Here is a 25,466-nt window from a genome sequence, read left to right on the forward strand (position 1 = left end):
TCGTAACAACACACACACACACACACACACACACACACACACACACACAAATTAAAGATATTTTCACACCATCAAATCCTTCCACCCTACACTCCCATCCTCTTGGGTCTCACTACATAGCCCAGGTTGGACTGGAACATGACTCCCTCTGAATTCAGCTAGTATTACTAGGTGTGCCCCATCATGCCTGGCTCTACAATCTCCTCTTTCAGACCTTCAGGTTTTAGTAATGCCATAGGCAATACTTTCATCTACATTCAAAATCACACATAGAGTAGAAGGGAAAAAAAGACAGCTCTATTCTGAATCTCAAGGCTAGGACCTTGGGCATTCTTAGCAATTGCTAGCTGTCAGTCAAATTTGTTTCCTCTTTTCCCCTGTCATATTTTTTTGTATAGAGCTAGGCAAGACTAAGTAGGAAAAGTCATGGGACATTTCCCACCCACCGTACAATTGAAGGCAGCAGGCATGGCTCCTGCACCCTCACCCACCAGCACTCCCTTGACTTGACTGTGATCTGGTGTGTCCGTATCACTACATTCTAGGTGATGACAGAACCAATAAGTTCTGCCATAAGTTCTGGAAAACTACACCCACTGGACCTGCAGACCAGCTTCACACTGTTTCATATAAGAAAGGAAAAGCTCTTCTGAGTCTGACTCTGGTCTTCTCTTGGTTATAACAGTTTAGTCTACTTCACACAGGACTTCTTTCATCAATGCTGACATTAAGGAGGCTGGGATGTAGCTCAGTGCAAGGAAAAGAGCCTGCCTAGTATGAATGAGGACACAGTTACCTCCCTCAGCACTAAAAGGAAAAGAAACACCAGCTACCCTTAATATTAAATCCAGTAATTGACTAGGAGGATCCGCCCCTGGACAGGCCGAGGCTCCACAGAAGGAGCCTGTCCCATGGAAGGAGGGAAACCTCAGGAATACACATTTGTGATAGATCTATACTGCTATGTCCTCAGTTCACTAAAATTAATCAATATATTAGTTTCTTCGTACCTGGTAATACAAAGATTCAACTGTGAACAAGTATACATTGCTATCTTTTTTTAAAAAAAATGAGTTGTTATCCTTATTCAGCTTTTCCTTAGTAATAGGTCTTTGTAAAATTGACTTATTCAAAGTATCTATTTACAGGCAAGAATGCAATGCATATTGAAAATTGCACAAGATTAAAAACAAACACATCACTAAGAATAAACTATTTAGAATGAACCTTGTATGTAAAAAAATAACAGAATTTGAGTATAAGAATGAAAAGTTGCTGAAATTTTCTGCAGTAGCATAGGAAGGCTGAGGTGAAGGATCAGAAATCCAAGGTCAGCCTCAAGTTTGAAGGCAATCCAGACTACCGGAGACCCTATCTCCAAAAAACAGATGACAACTTGTATTTGTAAAAATACCCATCTGGAGCTTGGGAAGACATCTCAGCAGCATGGTAACCCCTTTCTAAGTGTGAGGACCTGGGTTTAGCCCCCCACGACCTACAACAAAACCAGCTGCGGATATGGTACGTGTCATATTGTATCCCAGGACCCCTGGGACTTGCTACCCACCCAGTTGAGCCTATTTGTTAAGCTCCAAACCAGAGAAAAAACTTGGCTCAAAAAAATACAAGATGGGGCTGGAGAAAAAGCTCAGAGGTTAAGAGCACTGGCTGCTCTTCCAGAGGTCCTGAGTTCAATGCCTAGCAACCATAGGAGGCTCACAACCATCCATGAGTTCTGCTGCCCTCTCCTGGTGAGCAGGAATATATGCCATTATGGGGACGCTTTTAACACTATAGCTGCTGGCTGCTCTCTCAGGCTTAGTCACTCTGGGAAGGTGCTGGTAAAGCTTCCTGGATTCTACCAATCTGTGCCCAGCATTTAAGAACCAAAGACTTAATACAATAACCTAGATCTGAAGTTAACTCCATCTAGTTCAACAGACGGACCAGTTCGCAGGGAACACACACTTAGGAAACCCCCAAGTCAAAACTACAAATGGAGTAAGACACTAAGTGGTCCTGGAGCTCAGGGAGAAAGGCTACATTCAGTTGCAAGAACCCCAAAGCCCTTGTTTATGTCTCAAACATTAGGTGGAAGCTGAAGAAAGGAGACACAAGTAAACCACAGAGCTACCTTGTGAAAAGGTTAAGCTGGATGTCTTCCAAAATCTCTTGAAGTTTAGCCTCAGCCTCTTTTTCGGCAATTGTCAACTTCTCTCCAGTATCTCGCCTGACAGCCACAAACTGAGAGCTCTTCATATCTCGTGGCCCCACCTCAAGTCTGACTGGAACCCCCTATAAAACAAAACAGGCAGTTAAACCTGTGCATGGGAATCTCAAGCTTAATACAGACTATTTCAGGGTTTTAGCTACTATAAATCATAAAGCAGCCAAAGAGCAACGGTAACCAAACAAACAAACAAAAAGAGCAAGTGATACTCCTGACACACTAGAGACCTTACTGCAGTACAGAAGGGAAGAGTCTACTGCTCGTGTGGTCAGAACTAAGCCATCTCTTGATAGAAAAGCATCTGAATGGGCATTCCCATTTCCTCACAAATGGCATGTGGTACATGGAAGAATACAGAGGCTTCTTGAAACCAAAGATACCCCCAAGGAACTGAGGGGGTTAGCACATGGGCACACCCCAGACTCATTCATGGTAAACGTGTGCTTTGGCTGGGATGCCTCGACTCTGGAAGGAACTACACAGCATGCATGAGAATCACCTGCAGGGTTGGATAAAGCACTGCCTGCCAGCCCTTAGAGGTTCTTGTACTGGAGGTTAAGGATGGCTGAGAGTCGTACTTGAAGGAGCATTACATGCTCAGACTGCTGGCTTTAGGATAAAGTTTGAGAGACACCATGCTCTCAGGCTTCCATGAGAGAATTTAAGAATTGGCTATATCCAAGTTTAAGACTCCTGCATATTCCAGTCTCTGAGGAGACTAAAACCCTTAAGTGAAGCACAATTACTAAAGGCTCAGAGACTGATATTGGGGTTCAACCTTTCGGCCACTGACTCATACCTTGACTTCAGTCTGAAAATGGTAATCCTGCCTCCAGGAATCTCAGAATGAGATCGAGACTGTGAGCTGTCTCCTCCTGTCTTATATTCCTCTCTAGGGCTGGGATTAAAGGCATGCACTGCCTGGTTTCTACGACAATTAGTGTGGCTACTGGGATTAAGGGTGTATGTTACCACTGACTGTCTATAAGGCTGACCAGTGGGGTTATTTTATTCTCTGATTATCAGGCAAGTTTTACTTACTAAAATACAAATGAAATGCCACTACACTTAAGGTCCAGGAAGACTTTGAAGTAAGATCAGGAACCCTCTCTGAAATACAATAGGCCTTACATATTAGTGAACATGTTTCGGACAGTGGTCCTCAATCTCCCTAATGCTGCTATCCTTGTCATCACCCCCAACCATAAATTTATTTCATTGCTACTTCATAACTGTATTTTTGCTACTAATATCTGATATGCAGGATATGTTATATGAACTCTGTGAGAGGAGGGTTGCTCTACCCCCAAAAGTGGTCTCCGCCCACAGGTTGAGAACCACTGCTTTAAAACTAATTTAGGGCTCTGACACTGTAAGCCAGGTGCTTCTATAAACAACATGGCTGCTGAGTAGTACTCAAGTCAAAGACAAACTTATGTGAACGCCAGCAAGCCCACTTGACCCTCACAAAACAGGTTCCCAGGGATAAAGAGTACTAGAGATAAAGCCGTGTCTTTGGAGGAAGGATGTAAAACAGGAAGGTGGAGGGATCCAGAAGTGGATGGCATTTTAAATTCCTTTCAGTTAGGCTCACAGCACAGTTTCTCCTTTAGTGTTTTGTGCCCAGACACACATGAACTGGCTTAGAGAAGTAGCTGCTGGCATCACCAGCTTTCCCTAGGTGAACAGAAAAGACTGTAACAAAAGACAAATTACAGAGGACAAACTATCTGTCTTTAAGGTCCTCCCTGAAGGGAGGGAGCACATAAGAAAGCAAGAATGACACACAAAGAAGCAGGGCCAGCAGCAGCGCTAATCCCCAGCGCAGGTTACCATAGGCACCATTTTTAAAGTAAGATGATGAATGTTAGTGGCTTTGTAATTCAAGAGGGTTAATTCTGAGTAAGTTCTCAGGTACCATCTCAGAACATGTCCCACACTACTCCTCCTAATTCCTAGCCTAACTTGATATTCTCTATCATAGCCTAAAAAAAAAAAAAAAAGGTAAGCGCTAAACGTTTGTGAAATGGAATAAAGGGCATCATTACCTAATAATGAAGCTGTGTTGTAAATGAAAATACACCAAAAACATGAAACCAGAATTGAGACAGGCTTTGTATGCAGAGAGGCAGAAACAATGGCAAAGGGATGTGTAACCGTGCGGACCAGAACTGCAGATGTGGAGGGAACCTGTGATGACTCCGCCATCACCGAAACTTCACTCTGCCAGGGACTAAACTCAGATAAAAGCACTGCAACATGGCCACCAATGAGCCACATATGTTATAGAAGCAAACACTTCAAGATCATCTTTATTCTAATGTAAGAAAAACTGGCTTCCACAAAACTTTTAGGGAGACAAAGCCCAGGGGGAATCAAAGGCCGGGCCAAGCACATGCTAAGTGCTCTCCCACCGAGCTACTCACTCCTTGAGTCACCACAGGAATCAGTTTAACAAGCACACACTCTAGAAACCACTTACACAGAATGACTTACACTGGTACTCAGAACTCACGGCTATAAATATGGGAAGGTAACAAAAAAACGTAAGTTCACAGAAATCTAGATCTCCCTGGTGCAGGACCCCTGCATACCTTCAGCTCCCAGTGATTGAACTTCCAGCCTGGAGAGTAGTTGTCTCGTAGATCAACTCGGACTCGGATGTTAGCCCCAAGTAGCCGCCTTCGATACTCATTGCATTTTGCCATCAGTGCCTCTTTGTCTTCTTCAGACAGGGCATTTGTGATTCCACACGGAATCACTACCACCTAGAGTCCAGCCAAAGACACACCACATACACATAAGGACATCTACAATAATGAACCATACGAAAGTTAAAAGATGCCAATGAACAATCTTCTAAATATACATAATTTTGCTACAATTAAAAACATGTGCTGGAGAGATGGCTCAGTGGTTGAGAACACTTGCTACTCTTGCAAAAAATGCCAATGTTTTAAATATACATAATTTTACTACAATTAAAAACATGGTGCTGGAGAGATGGCTCAGTGGTTGAGGACACTGGCTGCTCTTGTAGAGGACCCAGATTCAGTTCCCAGGACCCACCCGGCGGCTCACAACCATCTGTACGGAACTCCAACTCCTTTTCTGACCTTTGAGTGCTTCAACACACATGTGATGCAGACACACACTTAGGCATACACACATAAACACACACACACACACACAAAATAATAAATCTTTAAATGAATAAAACAATCTACAACATGCAGCACCCTAAACGTTTCAAAGCATACTACTGACAAAATTTCCTAAAGTTTGTTGTGTTTAACTATGTTAAAAACAACACTAACAAAAACCATTAAATATTTGGGATCATCCAACATCAAAAGGCCTTAAAAAAAAAAATCAAACTATATACAATAACTTCCTGAAAAGCGACATTTTACATTGTTTTAAAAACACTTTTTCTACAAAGAATCTCATCTGCTACACAAAAATCTGTAGCACCACAGTCTTGCTTGGAGGTTTGGTTTACAAACATTTCCTTCTTGGGGCTCCAACATGAACTAGTTTATCGCTTACACAATCCGCATCTGTTGTTCAATGGCTAAATCAATCTGTGTGATTTCTAACCTGTCTACATGTGCTAATCAGCTAAATATCACTCATCAACACTAAGTACAATTCAGTTAACCTACTATATTTTATTTAAATAATTCTAAATAATTTCAAAAAATTATTTCTAAAGAAAATTTTAGGGCTAGAAAAATGGCTCCACAGTTAAGAGCATCCACATGGTGCCTTCTTCTAACCTTGGTCAGAACTAAGCGTGCACATGGTCCACAGAGGCATAGGCAGACAAAACATTCACTCATAAAATAAAATTAGTAAACCTAAGAAAAAATGTAAAAGTTTTCAGCAAAATAATTTTTAAAATTTTGGGGACAATAAATAATACGTATGTACACATATTTATACATAGTAATACTCTAGGCTATATTTTCTAATGTTTCTATATCATCAGAGAAATCTACCTTTTCAAAGTTCCTTTGTAAATATAGACTATAATCTTATAAAAGACACGATAAAGAGAACATTTCCCTTACCTGAACAGAAGCTACACGGGGTGGCAACACTAAGCCCATATTGTCTCCATGCACCATGACCATCACACCAATAGTCCGAGTTGTCAGGCCCCAGGAGCACTGGAATGCAAACTGCTTCTCTCCTGGTGTCTTTGGGTCTTCAAAAACTATTTCACACATTTTAGAAAAATTCTGGCCTAAATGGTGTGATGTTGCTCCCTAAAATAAGGAGAGAAACACAAGCTTTAGTTTTAAACTATTATTCCTTTGAAAATAATGACAAGATCACATACTTTAGAATACCACTACATGCACTGTCTTATCTCCTTTTAATGCTTAAAATTCAAGTATGATTGACATGAAAAGAGAGGACTGGCTAAAAAAAAATAGTAGTTCTGCTCTGGGTGGTCCCTTCCAACAAAAATAAAAATAAAAAAAAAACAAACAAAAAACACACACACACAAACACCTCTGTATGCAAGGTTTTACCTGGAGCTCATGCCTGGCAATTCAGGATGAAACCCCAACTTCACTGATTCCCCATCATGGACACACAGAACAGGCCTAGAAATCACACAGTGCCCTCCTCCACTGTTCTCTTCCTTCCTTCCCCCTCCCCGTCTCCCAGTCTTTTGGGAAGGGTCTCATACAGCCCACATGGACCTAGAACTCACTATGGAGCTGACGGTAGCCTCGAATACCTCATTCTCTTGCCTCCACTTTCAAAGGTGTGCACCATAACACCCAGTTTGGAGTATTGATGATCAATATATCAATAAATATTGGTGATCAATGACTCTGTGCATGCTAAACAAGCACTGCACTGCTTTCACAGTAATTATTTTTTATTCACTTTTTAAATCAACATAATGAGGCAATGTAAACACATTTTGTAATGTTTGAATCAGGTTAAACTTATCTCAAGAATCCATCATTTCTTTCTGGTAAAAATTTTCAATATCTTAAGTGTTTTAAAAATGCACAGCACATTACTATTGATGGTTACCCTCCTATACAATATCAGGCCAGATTTTTCTTTCCCCCAAGAAGTGTCTTACTATGTAGCTTACATTAGCCACAGACTCCTAAGAGTGTTGTGACTATAGCTGTCTGCCACCACTGTTATCTGCAGTATAGCATTCAGCTCCTATAGAACTAAAATTTAGTGCCTGCTGACCAACTCATAGTCTCCCTAACCTGTAAGTAACCACCATTCTAGTCACAGGTTACAAACAATCACTTTCTTAGAGTTCACATACCTCATTTATTTCATTTAACACAGATATCTTCAATTTCATTTATGATACTGCAAATGACAGAATGCATTCTTTTTATGGTTAATATCCCACAATGCCAATAGGCATTGTTTTTTAACAGGTGATGTCACCACTGCCTGGCTATAATGCTGCATTGAACAGAGTGTAGATGTGCCTTCAGTAAGCTCTTTATATTCGTCTGGATCTGCCTCTAGGAGAGGCATCACTAGATTGCACACTAGTGACTTTATTTATTAAAACCTTGATACTGCTTTCTATATTGGCTATCCAAATACTACTAAAGTAGCAAACACTGCTGGAACTGCCGTAGGCTGTGCTTACAGCTGCCATCTAGCCACAGCACTCCATACCTGGATAGCACGCCCGCTGGCAGATATGAAGGCTTCTAATGTGGTTGTATAGTCGCCTCCTGCAAACTTCTCCTTTTCAGTCTTTCTTCCTCTCACAACAGGGATTGCCAAGAGTTCCTCATACACTCGAGCATATAACTCAAGGATCTGTAAGACCTGTAACAACATCGATGGCATGTTTATTCACTATAGGCTTGTCAATCTACATTATCTCAAATTGTTTGTGAAAGGGTACTCAACAACAACAAAATTACGGAAAGGTTAAAGAAGTCAATGTGAGATTTAAGGAAGATGTACAACAAGAAAGCAGTGTGAGGCTGAGGAAGGAACATTTAAGAGAATATAAATTTGGAATGTAGGAGAAAATGCTTGAGAGCTATACAGTAATCAGAGTGAAACCTTAAAAAAAAGATTAATTCTAATCATATGACTAATTTTTCTATAAATTAAAATCTATCATACAAAATTTTAAATGGCAAATTTGCTAGTAAAATTTTAATAAGCAAGTTTTTAAAATTGGTTTACTCTTGGGTTAACTTTGTATTTTCAAACAGGTATTACATAGCATAAGCCAAATAACAAAAAACAGGGCCAGAAAGGCACAGGCATAGTAGAGGACTGCTCCTACCTCGTCAGCTGCCTCCTGGAAGGTGGCAAAGGCGCTGTGCCCCTCCTGCCACAGGAACTCCCGAGTGCGGAGGAAAGGCTGTGGGTGCTTGAATTCCCAGCGCTGCAGGGACAAAGCCAGTCAGTGTAGGAAAAAAAACAAACTAATTTTTATTAGCAACACTACATGATTAATAATTAAAACAAATTTTGTGGTCCAAAACCCTTTGAAAACTGCTTCATGCTCAAAGGAAAGAAAGCATGCTCTAAAAGCGATGGACACATGAAAATGGAGACCGACTAACAGCACACGGGCACCTACCACCACATTGCACCACTGGTTGAGCCTGACGGGCAGGTCTCTGTGGGACTGCACCCACTTTGCATATGCAGGATACATTACTGAAAATCAAGAAAATACAGACACTTATGACTTGATTTCTTCCTTAAGACTGACAAGAGTTAAATTCGCAATGTAACCAATATGAATTAAAGGATTAAAGTGTGCTTGCCCCAGTATCCATGAAAATTCATGAAATGACACTGATATCTAGTTCATAAAGCACAACCCTGAAGACAGACAAATCTACCTAACATGAGCATACTTTGTGTGTTTCACCTCTTTGCATGTAAGTGTTGTTTCCATGTTCTATCTGAATGAAGACCAGTACATTCTGTGTTCTAAGTAAAATTATTTTCATTCTTTATCTTATTTAATACTCTCCTTTGGCTCACAGATCTCATTATCAAATTTAAAGATGCTAATGTTATTCCTGAAATCAGCTATGTATCAGAATCAGAATTTGTTAGATGCACATATTACCATCCAACGAAGAACATTCTTGCCAGGAACTATGACTTGTCTTGTCTACAAAGTACAATCAGTAAAACAAAACTAATGCGCTATGAGAAAAAACAAAAATGAACAAAAACGACTAGAGTCATAATGTCAAAAGTAGAAATACCCAAACACACTAGAAGTATTAGATACTGAACACACTAAATTTGAAGATAAGTATCACTGGAGGATGCCACCAAGTCCAAAGTCTCGGACCTGGGTGGCACGTCCATTCACTAAGTATAATTCCAGAAAAACCATTCCATCACCTGATGGCTGCCTCTGCCTTCCCATGGCAGGAGAATAACACACATGCCCACATGAAAGCATCCTAAAAACCCTAGGTGAAGATGAGCAGGGCTGTACACCTTTAATCCCAGCACTTGGGAATCATATCTGTGAGTTCAGCTTAGCCTGATCTAAATACCATGTTCCAGGTCAGCTAGAGCTGGATGTGAGACTCGGTCTCAAAAACAAACAAAAACTCTACAGAAAAATAAACCTAATGTAGATAATAAATATTAAAAAAAATTAGTAACAGCCATCATTTGCAATTTTATAATCAATCCCAAGAATAATCCAAAACAATTCCCTCTGAAAAGTTGGAACACTGAACAAAAATAGATGCTGAAAAGTTGGAACACTGAACAAAAATAGATGCTGTTTAAAAAAATAAAAACTGTCTTCAGCCGCGGCAGCCACTGTCCAGTAACTTGCCAAACGACAGCCGCAAAGGGAAGAGGAGAGGAACCCACTGCATGCTCTCTAGGCTTTTTAGGAAACACGTATGTGAAGCTAGAGTCCATTCCCTATAAATTCATGGCTCACTGTATAAAAACAAATAAAGGACCTAAAACATAAAGTGTTTTTCTTTAAAAAGAAGACGGACAGAGAGACTTACATCCTACTGATAAAGAACTCTGTAATGAAATGGCTTAACACAAAATCTATGTAATGTAAACTTTCATCTGCCTTCATCTTTCAGTAAGTTCTGCTTTGCCAGGAAGGAACTTAACAGAAACACTGAGTCGCAGCTGCAGCCCCACAGCTCAGCGAGCTTTCCCAGGGCCCGGGCCTGCTCTCACCTGTTTCACTGGTAGGGCGGATGGCAATTGGCTCTGCCAACTCTGTCTTACCAGACCTTGTAACCCAAGCAACCTAGGAAGATAAAAATGATGTAGACATAGTTTTAATGGCATTTTTGAAGAACATAAAAGTTCAAAAGCTTGCTGCTGTTACTAGAAGGGAATAGACAAGTCATTCAGTCAGAGGACGTGACTAACCATGCCACGAGGATGGAAGAAATAGGGCATTATAAAGAAAAGTAATCACCCCAGATTTCTCTTAGTTGGTTGTTAAACTCTACTGAGATATAATTTCGAGTTTGTAAGAGAAAACCACAAAAAGGAAAAGCTCATCTTTTTCAGTGTACCTCAGGGGCAAAGTCTTCGATATGATTCTTCTCTTTCTCTAGCGCAGCCTGAGACACAAATATGGGGAAGTAGCAGTTCTCCACACCCAGCTTCTTGATCTCAGCATCGAAGAAGTCCTTAATGAATTCCCAAATGGAGTACGACCAGGGACGGAGAATATAGCAGCCGCTCACGTCATAGTATTCAATCATCTCCGACTTTGTGATGACCTTTGAGAGAGAGAAGCCTGCAAACTGAACCAGTGTTCTACCACAGAGGCAGGAGCTCCTGCGAACTGAACCCGTGTTCTAACTCAGAGGCAGGAGCTCCTGTGAACTGAACCCGTGCTCTACCGCAGAGGCAGGAGCTCCTGCGAACTGAACCCGTGTTCTAACGCAGAGGCAGGAGCTCCTGCGAACTGAACCAGTGTTCTAATGCAGAGGCAGGAGCTCCCGTCTGTGGTCGCAGCTGACTGTCGTTTCTGTTTGTTTGTGTTTTTCAACACAGGGTTTCTCTGTGTAGCCTAGGCTGCCCCTGCCTCCCAAATGCTGGAATCACAGGCGTGTGCCATAATGCCTGGCTTGGAAACACCCTCCTCAATGTGGAGGAAAAAATGGACTTTCCTACATGCAAAGGCAACACTTTACAGAACTCTAAAGTCTGCAGCCTTACCACTGAGCTACACCCTTAGCCTTCTTTTACTTTTACATTTTATTTTGAGACAGTTTCACTATGTAGGCTAGCTCTCTTGCCTTCATCTTCCAAGTTTTGGGTTACGTCGGTGTCCCACTACACCTGACATGATATTATAGTGGGAACCATGGAAGATGGCAAGGGAGTAGGTAAAATGTCTGCCTTCCACATATGAAGACTGATCCCCAGACCCCTAAAATGTCAGGTGTAGTGCTGAGATGTGCACTTGGAGCAGAGACAAGAGGGTCTCTGGGGTGCACTGGCCAGCCAGCCTACCCTAACTGGTGAGTCCAGGCCAAAGAGAGACCTTGTCTCAAAGGAGGTGGCTTTTCTGAGGGTAACACCTACGTGCCTTTATGCACATACACATAGAAACAAACATGCTCGAACACACACACACACACACACACACACACACGCACACACACGGGGGTATAGGGGACGTTATACTGTGACAGACTTTAGAGTCTGGACATAAAGCTAACCTTGAGAAATGTTCCCATAAAAGCCCACTGAAAGCATACTCACTTGGGAGTACCATTCAGCAAGATTTTCTTCTTTTTTTGCTTCAAGACCCAATCTGCAGACATGCAAAAGGAAACATGAATCCTTCATTCAGCAAATGCTTTTAGGCTGTCTCGGTCTGTTTTCTATACTGGAGAACAGGTCATCCAGAGAACAGTAGCTTACTTGGCTCCTGGTGCTGGAAGCTCAAACATCCGGTGCCAGCATCAGTCCTATGGGTGGAAAGGGCCCTCTAGAGGCATAATTGTGCTGGGCACGACACAGCAGGGCCCTAGAAAGCTGCTCGATGACTCTTCCTTTGTCTTAATAACACCATCACTGGACCCCATTTTCTTGGCCTCAGCTTATCTTAGTTACTACTGCAAAGGCTCCCCCTTTACATACTATTATCTCCACCACCTGGAGGACTAAGTCCCCAGCATGTGTGCTGTGGGAACAGTCAAACCTCAGCCCTCAGCTGGAGGACCAAGTCCCCAGCATGTGTGCTATGGGACACAGTCAAACCTCAGCCCTCAGCTGGAGGACCAAGTCCTCAGCATGTGTGCTGTGGGACACAGTCAAACCACAGCAGGCGGGACTGAAAGTAAGAATATAAACTCAAAAGGGAGTTCTTAATTTTCAGTCATTTTTATATTTACTTACTTTTCTATTCCTTTCCACAATAATGTTTTTAATCTAGAAAGTAATTCAATGTTTGATTTTTAACACAGGGAAGGCTTCACTATTCAGCCTCTGCTTGGCTAGAATAACCTGATATACAAATCGGAATGGTATATTTCATACTAAATAGAAGATGTAGTGGTGCAAGTTTGTAAAAATAAAAATTTAAATTAAACAAACGCAAGAAAACCCCAATTAATCCAATGCTGGAATTTGGGATTTAGTAGAATATGTGCCTAGAAGTGAAGGATCCTTTTGTTTGGCCCTTGATTTCCCGCCAACTCCTCAGCCTCTCTTCTAGGCAATCCTTCTTTCCTCAATCTCACCCGTTAGTTGGGCATGGGGTGTGCATACACACCTACAACCTCAACAGGAAGGCCGAGGTGGAAAGAGTGCTCAAGGCAGGCCTGAGCTACAGGAAGACAAGGTCCCCACGCCCAGAAGGGACAAAAGGTCTGCCTGTTAACTAACTGTGCTCTATAGGAAGCACATGCTTCCAGCTTGCAAGCAAGGCTTTGTAGGCTTCACTCTCTTTTCTCCACGTGAACCTGAGGACTACACATGGGCAGTCAGAAGGCGAGGGGAAGAGTGGCTCTAGCCTCTTGTCTACCATAGAGACTGCTGAGTCAATACATAAACCAGGAGCTGCTGCAGTATTCCCTAAGAAGATGGTACCTGAACATGAGAGGCAGTTAACTTTGACATTCAGCTAAAGAGATCTAAAAATCAAACTACCTCAGTAACAGCATTTTCTTCTAGGAAGCCATGACAGGAAGCACAGCACAGTATTTTTAGCCTATACTTTTGGAAGGAGAGTCACATTGTTCAAACAGACAGAAAAACACTGAAAAGGACAGATACTCTACTGCCTGGTCTTTAAACCTGCTGTTTTACATTTAAGCTACCAACTTCAAAATCCCACTGGGAATAAAGTTCTTATTTACTTCTAATGAAAAACTTTCATTTTGGGGGAAAAAAAACCCACAAAGCAATGCCTCCATTAGTCTAGCACCCTTTACACAGTGCATGTGCGATCACAACTGCTTCAGACCCCAGAGCTTTCTTCACTCTGCACTGTTTGTCTAGACTCCAAAGGCTAAGCAGCCCACAGGCTCGACTCTTTAAAGGTTTCGTTCTCAGTTGCTGAACTGTTTGGGAAGGACTGGGGGTGTGACTTTGTTGGAGGAGGTGTGTCCCTGGGGTTGGGCTCTGAGATACCAATAGCCCATGACACATCCAGTCTCCTTCTCATTCTGCTCTCAGATCAGATGTGAGCTCCTAGCTCCTGCTCAACATCATGCCTGCCTGACTGCCTGCTACCATGCTCCCTACAGAGGTGGCCATGGACTCTTAACTCTTCCTTCTGTAAGCTGCCCGTCATGGTGTCTCTTCACAGCAACAGAACAGTAAGACAGAAACTCAATCTGAGACAGTGGTGACCAACTCATCTCCCTGGAAACCAGACAGGTGGAAAGCACATGGACTTCTGAAAGCCGGAGTGAGCAGATGATGTGCTTCCTATTGTTACCTTAAATAGGAGCTATCTGCTGATAGTAGAGTATGAGCATTCTGTCCTGATGATAATACACCAAAATCTGCTTATTCTAGAAACAAACTCTCTTGAGAACTGAATTCACACGGAAGCGGTTAATACCTGGTCTGTTTCTTAGGCCCTTGCCCTTCTCCTGCTCCACTCGATGACAGTCCATTGCCCTGGCTTTTGGAAGAGTCTTTCCCTTGGCCATCATTTTGTTTCTGAGGCTTATTCTGCTTTTCAGATTTATTTTCTTTTTCTTTCTTCTTCTTATCTCTGTCTTCAGACCCAGCAGCAGACACAGGCTTATACTCAACTCCTGTCAGCGACTTGTACTGTGCCTTCAGCTGGAGGAGCTCTTGTACAGCTGAGTCTACTTGATCCTTTAATGTAACAGAGGGACAGAGGAGTACAACATTCAGTGAAAATTACTGTCTTGGCATACGTTAACAAATACCACACCCACATTTACGAGGCTTACAAACAATTAAGGGCAAGAGATGCAGACACAAAATGTTAAAATATACTAAGAAAATAAACAAAACAACATAAAAGGGACAAGATCAGCCTAGAGGACAGAAACAGATGATCTACACATAGCACTGTCTTAACAGCAGCCACTAGCTATACATGGCATGGAAATTCAGTGAATCACAGGACCACACAAAGAAACCCCACACTGACCTTAGAGGCCTTTTCGGCTTTCAGTTTTCGAACTACTTCTCCCTGACAAGCCACTCTGTCAAACAGCCCTTTGGCTTCTGGTGTCTCTGGACCAGCAGGCTCAGCACCGCTGACAGCATTTGACTGTGACTTCTGGGACACTGGGGGCTGACCAGGCACATACTCCTTCCCAGTCTTTTCCTTATACTCAGCTTTCAGGGACAGCAAGCATTCCACGGCTTCATTTATTTTAGCCTGAAGATAAAGAGGAGGGGAAGTATTTCACAACATCTATGACTATTGCAATGCCATTTCAAAGCCTTTGATCATTATCGAAGTGTACTTAGCCATTTCTGGCCAGAGATTCAAGTACTCAAAGACCAAAATTATTTGAAAAACAGAAATTGCATCATAATACGTACTCCCACAAGAAAAAAAAAAGTGGGCAAGGAAAGAAAAAAACCTGGACTAATAATTTCTTTCTAAAAACCTTTCAAAGACTCGGTTGAGCAAAATATACTTTCTATATTAAAAGATGCATGTGGCAAAACACTGCTCTAGTCTGAAAATGTACAGATGCCTCATGATTGTGTCCTAAACTGGACAACTATTTACATTAGGTACTGCAAGTAATGCAGCTAGGACTCTAAGCACACAGATACATAGAAGGAAATGAGCAGACAGTATGGAAATATCATGCAACTTTATATAAGGGATTTGGGCACCCTTCGGTTTGGTTATCTGACTGAGTTCTGAAACCAGTCTCCACAGGCCACTTTCAAAAACTAAAAAGAAATGAAAAAAGTACGTTGAAGTCTTAAATTACATAAATAACTATATATTTCAGTATCTGATAATTCAACCAAAACAGAAAGAATGACTGTTGTGTGATATTTTATTTGTGTTCTGACAAATAAAGCTTGCCTGGAGATCAGAGAGAAGAGCTACCCACTAGTTAACCATAGAGGTCAGGCAGTACTGGCACACACCTCTAATCCCAGCACTTGGAAGGAAGCAGGAAGATTAGGAGTTCAAGGCACGAGACTGAACCAGTCTAAAAGAGAAACTGAGTTGGATAATGGTGGCTCACACCTTTGATCCCATCACTTGGATCAATGCCTTTAATCCCAGCATTGAGAGGTGGAGACAGGAATATAAGGCAGATAGAGACAGGATCTCGCCCATTCAGTTTGAGGATTCATAGAGGCAGAGAGGCCCCATTCAATCTGAAGATCATAAAGGTAAGAAGTCTCTGGTGGCTGCTGCTCTGCTTCTCTGATCTTTCAGCTTTCACCCTCGCTATCTGACTACAGGTTTACTGTTAAGACTAGTTAGGATCACCCTTCAGCTGACACCCTCAGCAAGGGGACACTGACACTCTACCACAGAAGATGGCAGCACAGGGGAAAGACTCAAGCTGATGCCTGACCTCAAAACACACTCACAAATTAGCATCTGACTGAGAACCCGAAGAGAGAGTGCCTCAGGCCGCCCACACCTCTGCGCAGGGGAACAGAGTCTGCATTTCTACAGGAGCGAGGGAGCACACTCGAGACTAGCTCACCGCCAGGCAGGAGCAGCACTGGAGCAACCGTAAGGAACCGGGTTCAGGAGCTGGCAATTCACATCTTCTCGGGCTACTGTGCTTTCCCGCCTATACACTCTACAGCCTGTCATCCCAGGAACAAAGAGGGAGTAAATGAAAGGTGTGCAAATCTAGGTGTATTGGTGGACGATCATGAGGCAGAAGGATCCTGAGTTCAAGGTCAGTCTGGGCTACACAGTATGACTCAGGAAAAAGGGGGTGGGGGTGAACAAAGAGAAGATTAGGGAAGAGTCTGTATTCCAACCTGACTCTTTTGCTATTACTTTAGAACTAAGAGTTATTTACCAATAGAAATTCTTTCTTAAAAAGTCACAGTTAAAGAAAGACGGAAAAAGAATGAGAATCCAGGGAGAGGGACAGAAGGAAGGGCAGAAGAAATAAAGGTGGGGGTACTGTCAGCTAAAAAAAAAAAAAAAAAAAGAATGAAACTGTGAGACGAGAAGAGAAAACAGGGACATTTTTGTAAATATGTATACAAAATACTTTTTGAAATGTTCGTGACCCAAGTTTGTCCGAAGGGAGAACTAACTCACACAGCTGTCCCTGACTTTCACATACGCCCTACACACACACACACACACAGGCACAGGCGTAAAATAAAGTTAAACATTCACTTGAGTTTGAAGTCAAACGGTACAGTTTCATAATGAAAAGTTCCTTGTTTGACAACATAAATTTGAAATATTATAGAAGAGAAAATTAAGGCAAACAACCTATTACATTATTGAATAAGATATTCTATTCTAACAAGATTACATGTATAAATAATACATACTCCCAAAATAAGAACAAAACTCTACCAATCACTATGCAAATTTCCCTGATGACTTAGCACCTATAAGTTTCTGGAGGGAAATTAGAATTATTAACAAAAAATTCCTCATTTCAATACCTATTTACTCTATGCCAGATGTCATGCTAAGCATTTTGTAAGGACTGTCTTACTTAATTCTCAAAATACTCATCCTCATCTACATTTTACAGAAGCAGCAAATTTCAGAAACAAAGCACCCAGTCCACAGTTACTCAGTAAGAGGTCGACAGAAATCGTGGTATGTTGTGATCCCGACTACAGTCTTCATGGCATCACACATGCATGGAACAGTGATCTGAGTGTGTGTGAGGGACTCGCGAGCCAGACAGTCCAGCCCAAACACTGAACGCCAGCTTCAGAGGGTCCCTGCCTTAAATAATGAGGCAGAAACAGACCGAGGAAGCTTCTATCAACATCTGACAAGCACACAGCTTCACACACATGCACACCATACATGAACACATATATTGCATATTACTTGAGCGTGTCTCTGGCAATACATAAGTACAACTAAAAAATGAGGAAAGTAACCTTTTAAATTTTTTTCTGGATTAAAAGAAATTTGCTAAATTAAACTGTATGAAATACTTACTTCTTGGAACAATATACTAAGTATCCAGAGCTAATAGATGTTAAGTTCTTTTTGTTGTTGTTTTCTTGGGGGGGGGGGCTTCACTTTATTTTTATTTATTTATTTATTTTTCAAGACAGGGTTTCTCTGTAGCTGAGCCTGTCCTGGAACTAGCTCTTACAGACCAGGCTGGCCTTGAACTCAGAGATCTGTCAAGTACTGGGATTAAAGGTGTGTGCCACCACCGCCCAGCTAAATTCTTAATGGACAAAGATTATTTTGAGTTTATGAAATACGAATTACACACATAAAATTTTACAGTCATCAATGTGGATTAATAACATTATAAACAATCCACACAAAATTTCTCTAAGGGTTTCAGATTGCATCTGAGGTATGCAAAAGTAATCCTAAAATTGTAATTCAAGATTGGGAGGTGAAGAAAATGAAGAAAAATAGAGCTGCTCATCTGGTTTCATTTAGAATGCAAATACACAAAGAGCAATTTCTGCAGCAGCCACTAGATGGAAGCATTTCAACATGGAGAATGGTGGGAACATCAAAAAGAAAAATCTAGTTCCCTTAGCTATTTAGATGCTAAGAGGACTTTTCAAATTAGTTACGACACACCAAATTTTTGCTCTAAAAAACATCTCTCTCCTTAGCATATGTAAGTGAGCAATACTTACACATGTCAGTAATAACTCCCCAAAGCAGAGGCTTGCACTTGCTGAGTAGGAAGGAGTGGGAATTAGAACTAGTGATGTTTCTGGCTGAAGGAGTGGGCATGCTGAGGCTTGTGGCCCATGTTTAGACTATACTAAGAGGTCACAGGATTTTTAAAAATAGTAATTAGAAATCTACTTAGTTGAACTGCCAAAGAAGAAATTGCCCCAAAGGAGTCATGACTTCACCGGCTGATACAGTGCTGCAGAGCCCAGGATTAGTCTGTAAAAACTATTAGCAATGTAAGTCTTCACTACCCTCTGCTCTAAGGTAGGGATCGGGATCTGTGGGTCTAAATTTCACTACCCAACTACATCTACAGCATGGAAGACAGACAACACAGACTACCAAGTATGGCTGGTGGTGTCTCAAAAACACTTCATAGTTTGCTAAACTGAGCAGTAGAACCTAAAGTTTAGTGCTTCATAAAGCCTTTGCCATGTTATGGTTGTTGTATTAGAAAGTCATTCAGACACTAAATACATAATTAATAAAAGTAATTTTTCTAAATTTTACAAAGAACCATCTGTGCTGAGCTCTGAACCTGGAAGGCTCAGGCACAGCTTTGACATGCAGAATGCTGGAGAGATTGGACTCGTACCTGCCCCTGAAATGCTGACTGCCTTTCGGCCCATGCTTATCCCTCCACTGGACCCCATATCCCACCTGTCCCTCACCCTTCCCTTCTCCATTCCCCAAACTGTGCCTTCTTCCCTTAGCTCTCCCAGCAACCACATCACTGGTGTCAGGGATCACACATCCACTCAGGCTGATACGGCCTCATAGTCAAGTTTAATGGCCAATTTAAAAACCTATGTGGGGCTATTTGAAGGGTGGGTGAGTCACATGATTCTACTCTGTGATTGGCTAAGGCTGCTGATGGCATGTCTCAAAGAACTTTTGACCAGAGGAAATCGGGAATACTTGCCATATAAACAAAAAACAAAAACATGAAAATAAATAAATAAATGAATAAATAAATAAATTTTTAAAAGAGCGGAGACAGGCATGGTGGCTTTCTTTACTCCCTGGGCCAGCAGCACCAGCACCACCTGAACAACTATTTGGACATGCACTGTGAGGGTTACTCTTCATTGTCAACCTAACTGGATTTAGAATCACCTACGAGACACACCTGTGGATGTGTCTGTATGGTGTTCGCAGAGAGGGTTAACTGAAGGAAATCTATGCTGAGATGGGTGATACCATCCCACCGTTGGGGGCCCTGAATAAATTAAGAGAGGAAAGAGGGAAGGTCAGATCAATGCCTGCATTCTCCTTTATCTGCATCCTAGTCTACCAAGGCATGAATAAATCCCTGCCACACTTGTGTGAGACACTTGCCTCCACACCTTATCCATAATGTCCCTAAACTGTGGGTGAGACTAAACCGTTCCCCTTACACTGCCTGTCAGGATATCTGGTGGAAGACGAGAAACATAACAAATACTACAAAAGACAGAGGGTATCTCTCTGCGCACCCTGGACTTTCTGAAGCTCAAGAGAGGCCATGGTCCTTGTGTTTTAACAAGACTTCTAAAACGTCTAATGCACATAGGGTTAAGAACCACAGTTCCACAGCCAAAACACCCCTTTGTGTCATCTGTCATCTGTAAAAAGCTCCTATTACTTCAGAAAGGTATGTGTGTGCTATGCTGGGGATCAACCCAAGCTTTACACCTACTAAACACAGACTCCATGTGTGATACCTCCATGTGTGGTAGCCTATACCTTTAATCTCAGCACCCCAGAAGCAGAGGCAGGCAGATCTCTGTGAATTCAAGGCCGGCCTGATCTACATAATAAGTTTTAGGACAGTCAGGGCTATACAGAGGCCTTGTTTTTTTTTTTTTTAAATGAGTTATACCCTTAGCCTAGAAGGAATATTTTAACTTGTGAACTGTCTTCTCCTTCCCACCACTCTTGACTACGATACCACAGGTCACACTCCTGTCACAGTGACAGTGAGTCTGTCTTGATTCCAATGTTCCTCACTTCCATGAGCTGTGAGGGTTCTTTTTTCTTTAATATTTAAATTTCTTTTTCCTTTTACAGATTTTCCTCTTAATTATGTGTATGCGTGTAACTGTGTACAGGAATGTGCACATGCATGCAGGTACACACTGACATCAGAGACACTGGATCTTCCAGGAGCTGGATGGAAGTTTTAAATGGCCTGATGTGAGCACTGGAGGCTACATTCTGATCACCTGTAAAAGCAGGATGCGCCTTCACCAGATAACTAGAGTCATCTCTCTAGACTCTAGGTGAGTTTACTTTCAGTCTTGGCACAGCAGGCAATAATAAATGTTGGTTTCTAGGTCAAAATATTTAAACAGGTAGCCTACAAACTGTTCCATGGGAAGGTGATTGTGTTCAAATAGTCAGAAGTCACAGGCTGCTAACGATACACTCTGGCCTCCAGCACACTGACCTTAGGAGCCTTTTCCGCTTTCAGCTTCCGGACTATTTCCCCTTGGGCAGCAACTTTATCATATAGAGATGGGTTTTCCACAGTACTGGACGGTGACTTAGTAGAAACACTCTGTGCTGCTGCGGTGCAGGGATTCCCAGGTTTATACTCTTGCCCAGTCTTCTGTTTATATTCAGCTTTTAAAGCCAAAAGCTGTTTCACAGCTGCATCTATATCTTCCTTTGCTGCCTTCTTGGCTTTCAATTCACGAACCACATCCCCCTGAGCCGCCACTCTGTTGTGGAGGCCGGCGGAACCCTCAGGGGCAGCACAAGTATCGCTCACAGCAGGAGCTGTTCTTCCTTTAGGAGCAGAGCTTGTCTACGGACACAGAAGAGCAAAAGTAAAGTATTAATCCATGTCAAACATTCTCACAAGCTTATAACCAACTTATTATTTCATCATATTTTATACAATTTTTCATTTCAATTCTTTCAAAAGCTCAGAAGAATCAGCTCATACCTAAAAATCATATCCCCACAGAAATGGCAGCAGTAGACAAAGGGAGAGGTAAACAGACAGTCATCACAGTATTCTCAAGATAGAGAAACTGAGGAATGTAAGAGGGTTCCACAGGAACCTGTAACCTTCTCGTTAGAAGACCAAAGGTATAATGCATACATTCAGGCCAAGAAGTCGCCGCTGGGCTATCAGATCTATTCTGACTTAAACTGAATACTAATTATTTATTTATCGTCATGTTGGTCTAAGAACTAAGTGGCAGAGTCTCTGAGTAGAATATTATTTTGTACTTTCTCATACTACACGGTACCTGGTGGAATAAAGAGATTATTCAGGTCAAGCAGTGGTGGTGCACGCCTTTAATTCCAGCACTTGGGAGGCAGAGGCAGGCGGATCTCTGTGAGTTTGAGGCCAGCCTGGTCTACAGAGTTAGTTCCAAGACAGCCAAGGTTACACAAAGAAACCCTGTCTCAAATAAACAAAACAAATAAATAAAAATAAACCACCATTACCACACATTCCAGAAACACAACATAAAATAATTATGTATGTTATTATAAAGGTTAAGTATATTTAACCCATTTAGGCTGATGAGAAAATAGAAATAAATCTGTAAAAAGTCATTCAGCATTATCTTTAACATTTTTAAAAAGCTGAGATAAGTGTTATTTACTTATTAGTAAAGAGTTCACTGAGATCCTCGGAGAGAATCAGATGTGGTAGCATACACTTAAATCGTAGAACCTGGGAGCTGAAGCAAGAACACACATACACACATATATCATTTACCAATAAACCCTATATCAGACTTCAATTTTGACAGTAACAGTCTCTTACTAGAGACAAATATCTTCAAGGATCATCAAAGTGAAACCATTAAGACTACAGAAATCTCTCACTACAGTACTGAGTGTTAGTATACAAAAGAGCTTAACAATAGCCAGGAATGGAGTATAACAAAGGTTTATTTATCTGGGGATAAACTCACAGAAAGAATAGTGATCCACGGGCCTCTGCGAGCGCTGGGAACTAGAATTGAATCCAGCAGCCGAGAGACCCATGCACGCTTTTTATCTGTGTGTATAGTACATAAGACCACACACAGAGTGGGCTGGTATCTTAAAGGCTATTGGCTGAAGGAGTTCCCACAGCATGAATGTTCTAGGATTTCCCTATGTATGCTGTGAATGCTTTATTATCATTGGTTAATAAAGAGGCTGTTTCGGCCAATGGCTCAGCAGAGTAAAATCAGGTGGAAAATCCAGAGCTATAGAGAGAGAGTAGGCGGAGACAAGGAGAAACCATGAAGGAGACAGACACCGGTAAGCCACAGCCTCATAGTGATACACAGATTGATAGAAATGGTTTAATTTAAGATGTAAGAGCTAGCAAAAATATATTTGAGCTGCTATGTTTAAAATGCAAATACTAAAAAAAAATTTTAAAAAGTAAAATATACTGCACAAAATCAACATGGACAGGAAATAAGCACACTGTGTAACTGGAGTGCACGGTTCAAGAAGAAATAACAGTACTGCTGTTTCTTTCAATTACTATAGCATTTTAAGAATAAATAAAATTAATATTTAAAAAACATTTAAAATATTTTCTTCAATTTATATGCATAATTTTTCAAATGACTACTAAATAATTAAGACATAAATACTTCTTAATTTTTTTTTATTTCTCTCCATCTGTCACCATCTTCAAATCCACTCTGGATGAAGAGAAGACATGCATCTCCATCTACAATGTACTTAAACTACAAAGCCAGGCAGGTGTTTCTGACTTCACTCCCAGAGATTATTAAACTGAAAACGCTCACACTCACCATTTAAAAGGCAAAGGAGCTTTTCCCACCACCCACACCATAGTGACTTCTTTTCCCTTTTTCAGTACCTTAACAGCAGGAGGGAGCTCTTCTCTACAGGGCAGATGTAATGTAATGTGTAATGGAAAAGTACAAATAACAAGAATTCTGTTAAGAAACAAAGTAGAAACAGGAGGTGGTGGTGGACGCCTTTAATCCTAGCACTCAGGAGGCAGAGGCAGGCAGTTCTGTGAGTTCGAGGCCAGTCTGATCTACAGAGTGAGTACCACAGAGAAACCATATCTCAAAAACACCCCCATCAAATATATATATGTATATATATATGAATACAATAAAAGAAGGAAGAGAGAGAAGAGGAGAAAAAGAAGATCTATAGCAGGGTGTGAGGGAATCCCCCCCAAAAACGTTGTGTCACTTGAGGCATAGTTTTTTGGTATAGTGAAATTATGTTTTTAAAATACTGTGTTCTCACCAGTTGGTGGTGATGCACACCTTTAATCTCAGCACTCTCAGGAGGCAGAGGCAAGTGGATCTCTGTGAGTTCGAGGCCAACCTGGTCTATAGAGAGAGTTGCAAGACAGCCAGGGCTACACAGAGAAACCAAACCAAACCAAAGTCTTAGAGGAAAGGATGACAGAAACAAACAGCAAAGTAAGAAGCAGCACTTGGCGTCTTCAACCTCAGAATCTCAAAGGCAGGAAAAATCACCACCTCTTAAAAGATACATTATCTCTAAGCCTTGGGATATAAAATTCAGACTTCAGAGCTCTCTGTAAGAGTCAGCATTTACCTCCTTTTTCGAAGTTTCTACTTTGGTCTTTTCCTTTGATCCAGATGTTGGCATTTCCTTTGTGTGCCCATCAGGTATATATATCAAGATACATGGGGCTTCTTTGCAACTATAAGGGCTTTAAAAAAAAAAAGTCAAAAGTTTATTCAAACAAAATTATCTAAACAGCAATTAAAACTGAATTACTAGATGGATTCAATGATACATACAGTTAACACTTTTCAAATTATAGTGCATTCTTGTTGCAATGCCACTAATCTAGGAGTGGGCCTGGCTTTTTTGGCCTCTCCTGTAACAATGCAAAAGAGGTCTAGTCTGACCTGAGAATCTAACCTAGGGAGTCCTGAACAAGCTCCTCTACAGCCATGTTCCTGGCCCTGCTGGCTCAGAACAGCACAAAGCCACATCAGGTCATCAACCCATACACGCATTGCTTCCAATATCTTTGGGGGAGGAAGGGCATTGTTTTCAACATCTCACTGCTTCCGGCACATGGCTTAGACCTGGTCACATCTCATGGGGGACTGCAAGCTGTTTCACTTTAGAAATGAACGACTTACTAACATCCAGGGTGTGCTGCTTAGTAAATTACTCAAATCTGAAATATTAAATATAGAATACCAAATTAAGCTGAGCAGAAATTTATCAGACACAGTGTTTTAGTCAAGTTCAACTTCTAAATTATTCACTGTAAGAACGTCAAAGATTTTGTTTCAATGTTAATTTTATTTACCTAAAAGACAGTTGGGGTAGAGTACTTGCTTGTCAGACTGTGGACTCAATCCTCAACACCACCAAAACAAACACAAAAAAGCACACAATATTTACCTAACTGGTTCATACGGTTGATCACATATGAAGAATCCTCTTCTCTGCAGTTGGATGATGTCACCTTTTTTCAAATCCTTAAGGCAGGGATCCCCTAGCATTAGTTCCTCGTGCTGTGAAGATGATAAAGAACCAAATGTAATCTTTCACAGTAGAGCACTATGGTAACTGTAAAATGCAGCAGTATTCCCACAGCTGGAATATGTAATGCACACTTGAAACAAAACTGTTCAGTCAGTCAGTCTTTGCTTTGAAAGCATGAGGACCTGAGTTGGATCCACACAACACATAAGAAATGCTGGTGTGAGAATGTATACTTAAGTATTTTGATTGGTTGGTTTTTGTTTTATTTTGTGACATCTCACCATGAAACCAAGTTTAACCTGGAGCTAGCAATCTTCCTGACTCAGCCCTGGAATGCTAGGATTACAGACAAGCACATTCACCACATTTTTAAAAAGTAACATAGAAGAACTGAACAGCTCTAGGAAACCTTGTACATAATCTGACTGGCAGGCCTGTGAA

At 41.4% G+C, this 25,466-nt stretch overlaps 1 protein-coding gene across 2 annotated transcripts in view; it reads right to left on the reverse strand.

The window, feature by feature from the left end:
- Nucleotides 1–25,466, reverse strand: part of Eprs1 (glutamyl-prolyl-tRNA synthetase 1) — a 66,823-nt gene that overhangs the window by 3,978 nt on the left and 37,379 nt on the right. For both annotated transcript variants that reach the window (XM_048439497.3, XM_085687579.2), the window contains 14 exons: nucleotides 24,942–25,054; nucleotides 24,114–24,231; nucleotides 20,992–21,351; nucleotides 14,862–15,095; nucleotides 14,298–14,560; nucleotides 11,987–12,038; nucleotides 10,786–10,995; nucleotides 10,439–10,511; nucleotides 8,838–8,917; nucleotides 8,538–8,639; nucleotides 7,910–8,065; nucleotides 6,304–6,501; nucleotides 4,825–4,998; nucleotides 2,135–2,295 (listed from right to left, as the gene is read on the reverse strand). In XM_048439497.3, coding sequence (XP_048295454.1) covers nucleotides 2,135–2,295; nucleotides 4,825–4,998; nucleotides 6,304–6,501; nucleotides 7,910–8,065; nucleotides 8,538–8,639; nucleotides 8,838–8,917; nucleotides 10,439–10,511; nucleotides 10,786–10,995; nucleotides 11,987–12,038; nucleotides 14,298–14,560; nucleotides 14,862–15,095; nucleotides 20,992–21,351; nucleotides 24,114–24,231; nucleotides 24,942–25,054 — 2,294 coding nt within the window. The remainder of the gene's footprint in view (nucleotides 1–2,134; nucleotides 2,296–4,824; nucleotides 4,999–6,303; nucleotides 6,502–7,909; nucleotides 8,066–8,537; nucleotides 8,640–8,837; nucleotides 8,918–10,438; nucleotides 10,512–10,785; nucleotides 10,996–11,986; nucleotides 12,039–14,297; nucleotides 14,561–14,861; nucleotides 15,096–20,991; nucleotides 21,352–24,113; nucleotides 24,232–24,941; nucleotides 25,055–25,466) is intronic.

Source organism: Myodes glareolus, chromosome 5 (assembly GCF_982192425.1).
Source record: "Myodes glareolus chromosome 5, mMyoGla1.1, whole genome shotgun sequence".
Lineage (NCBI taxonomy): Eukaryota > Metazoa > Chordata > Mammalia > Rodentia > Cricetidae > Myodes > Myodes glareolus.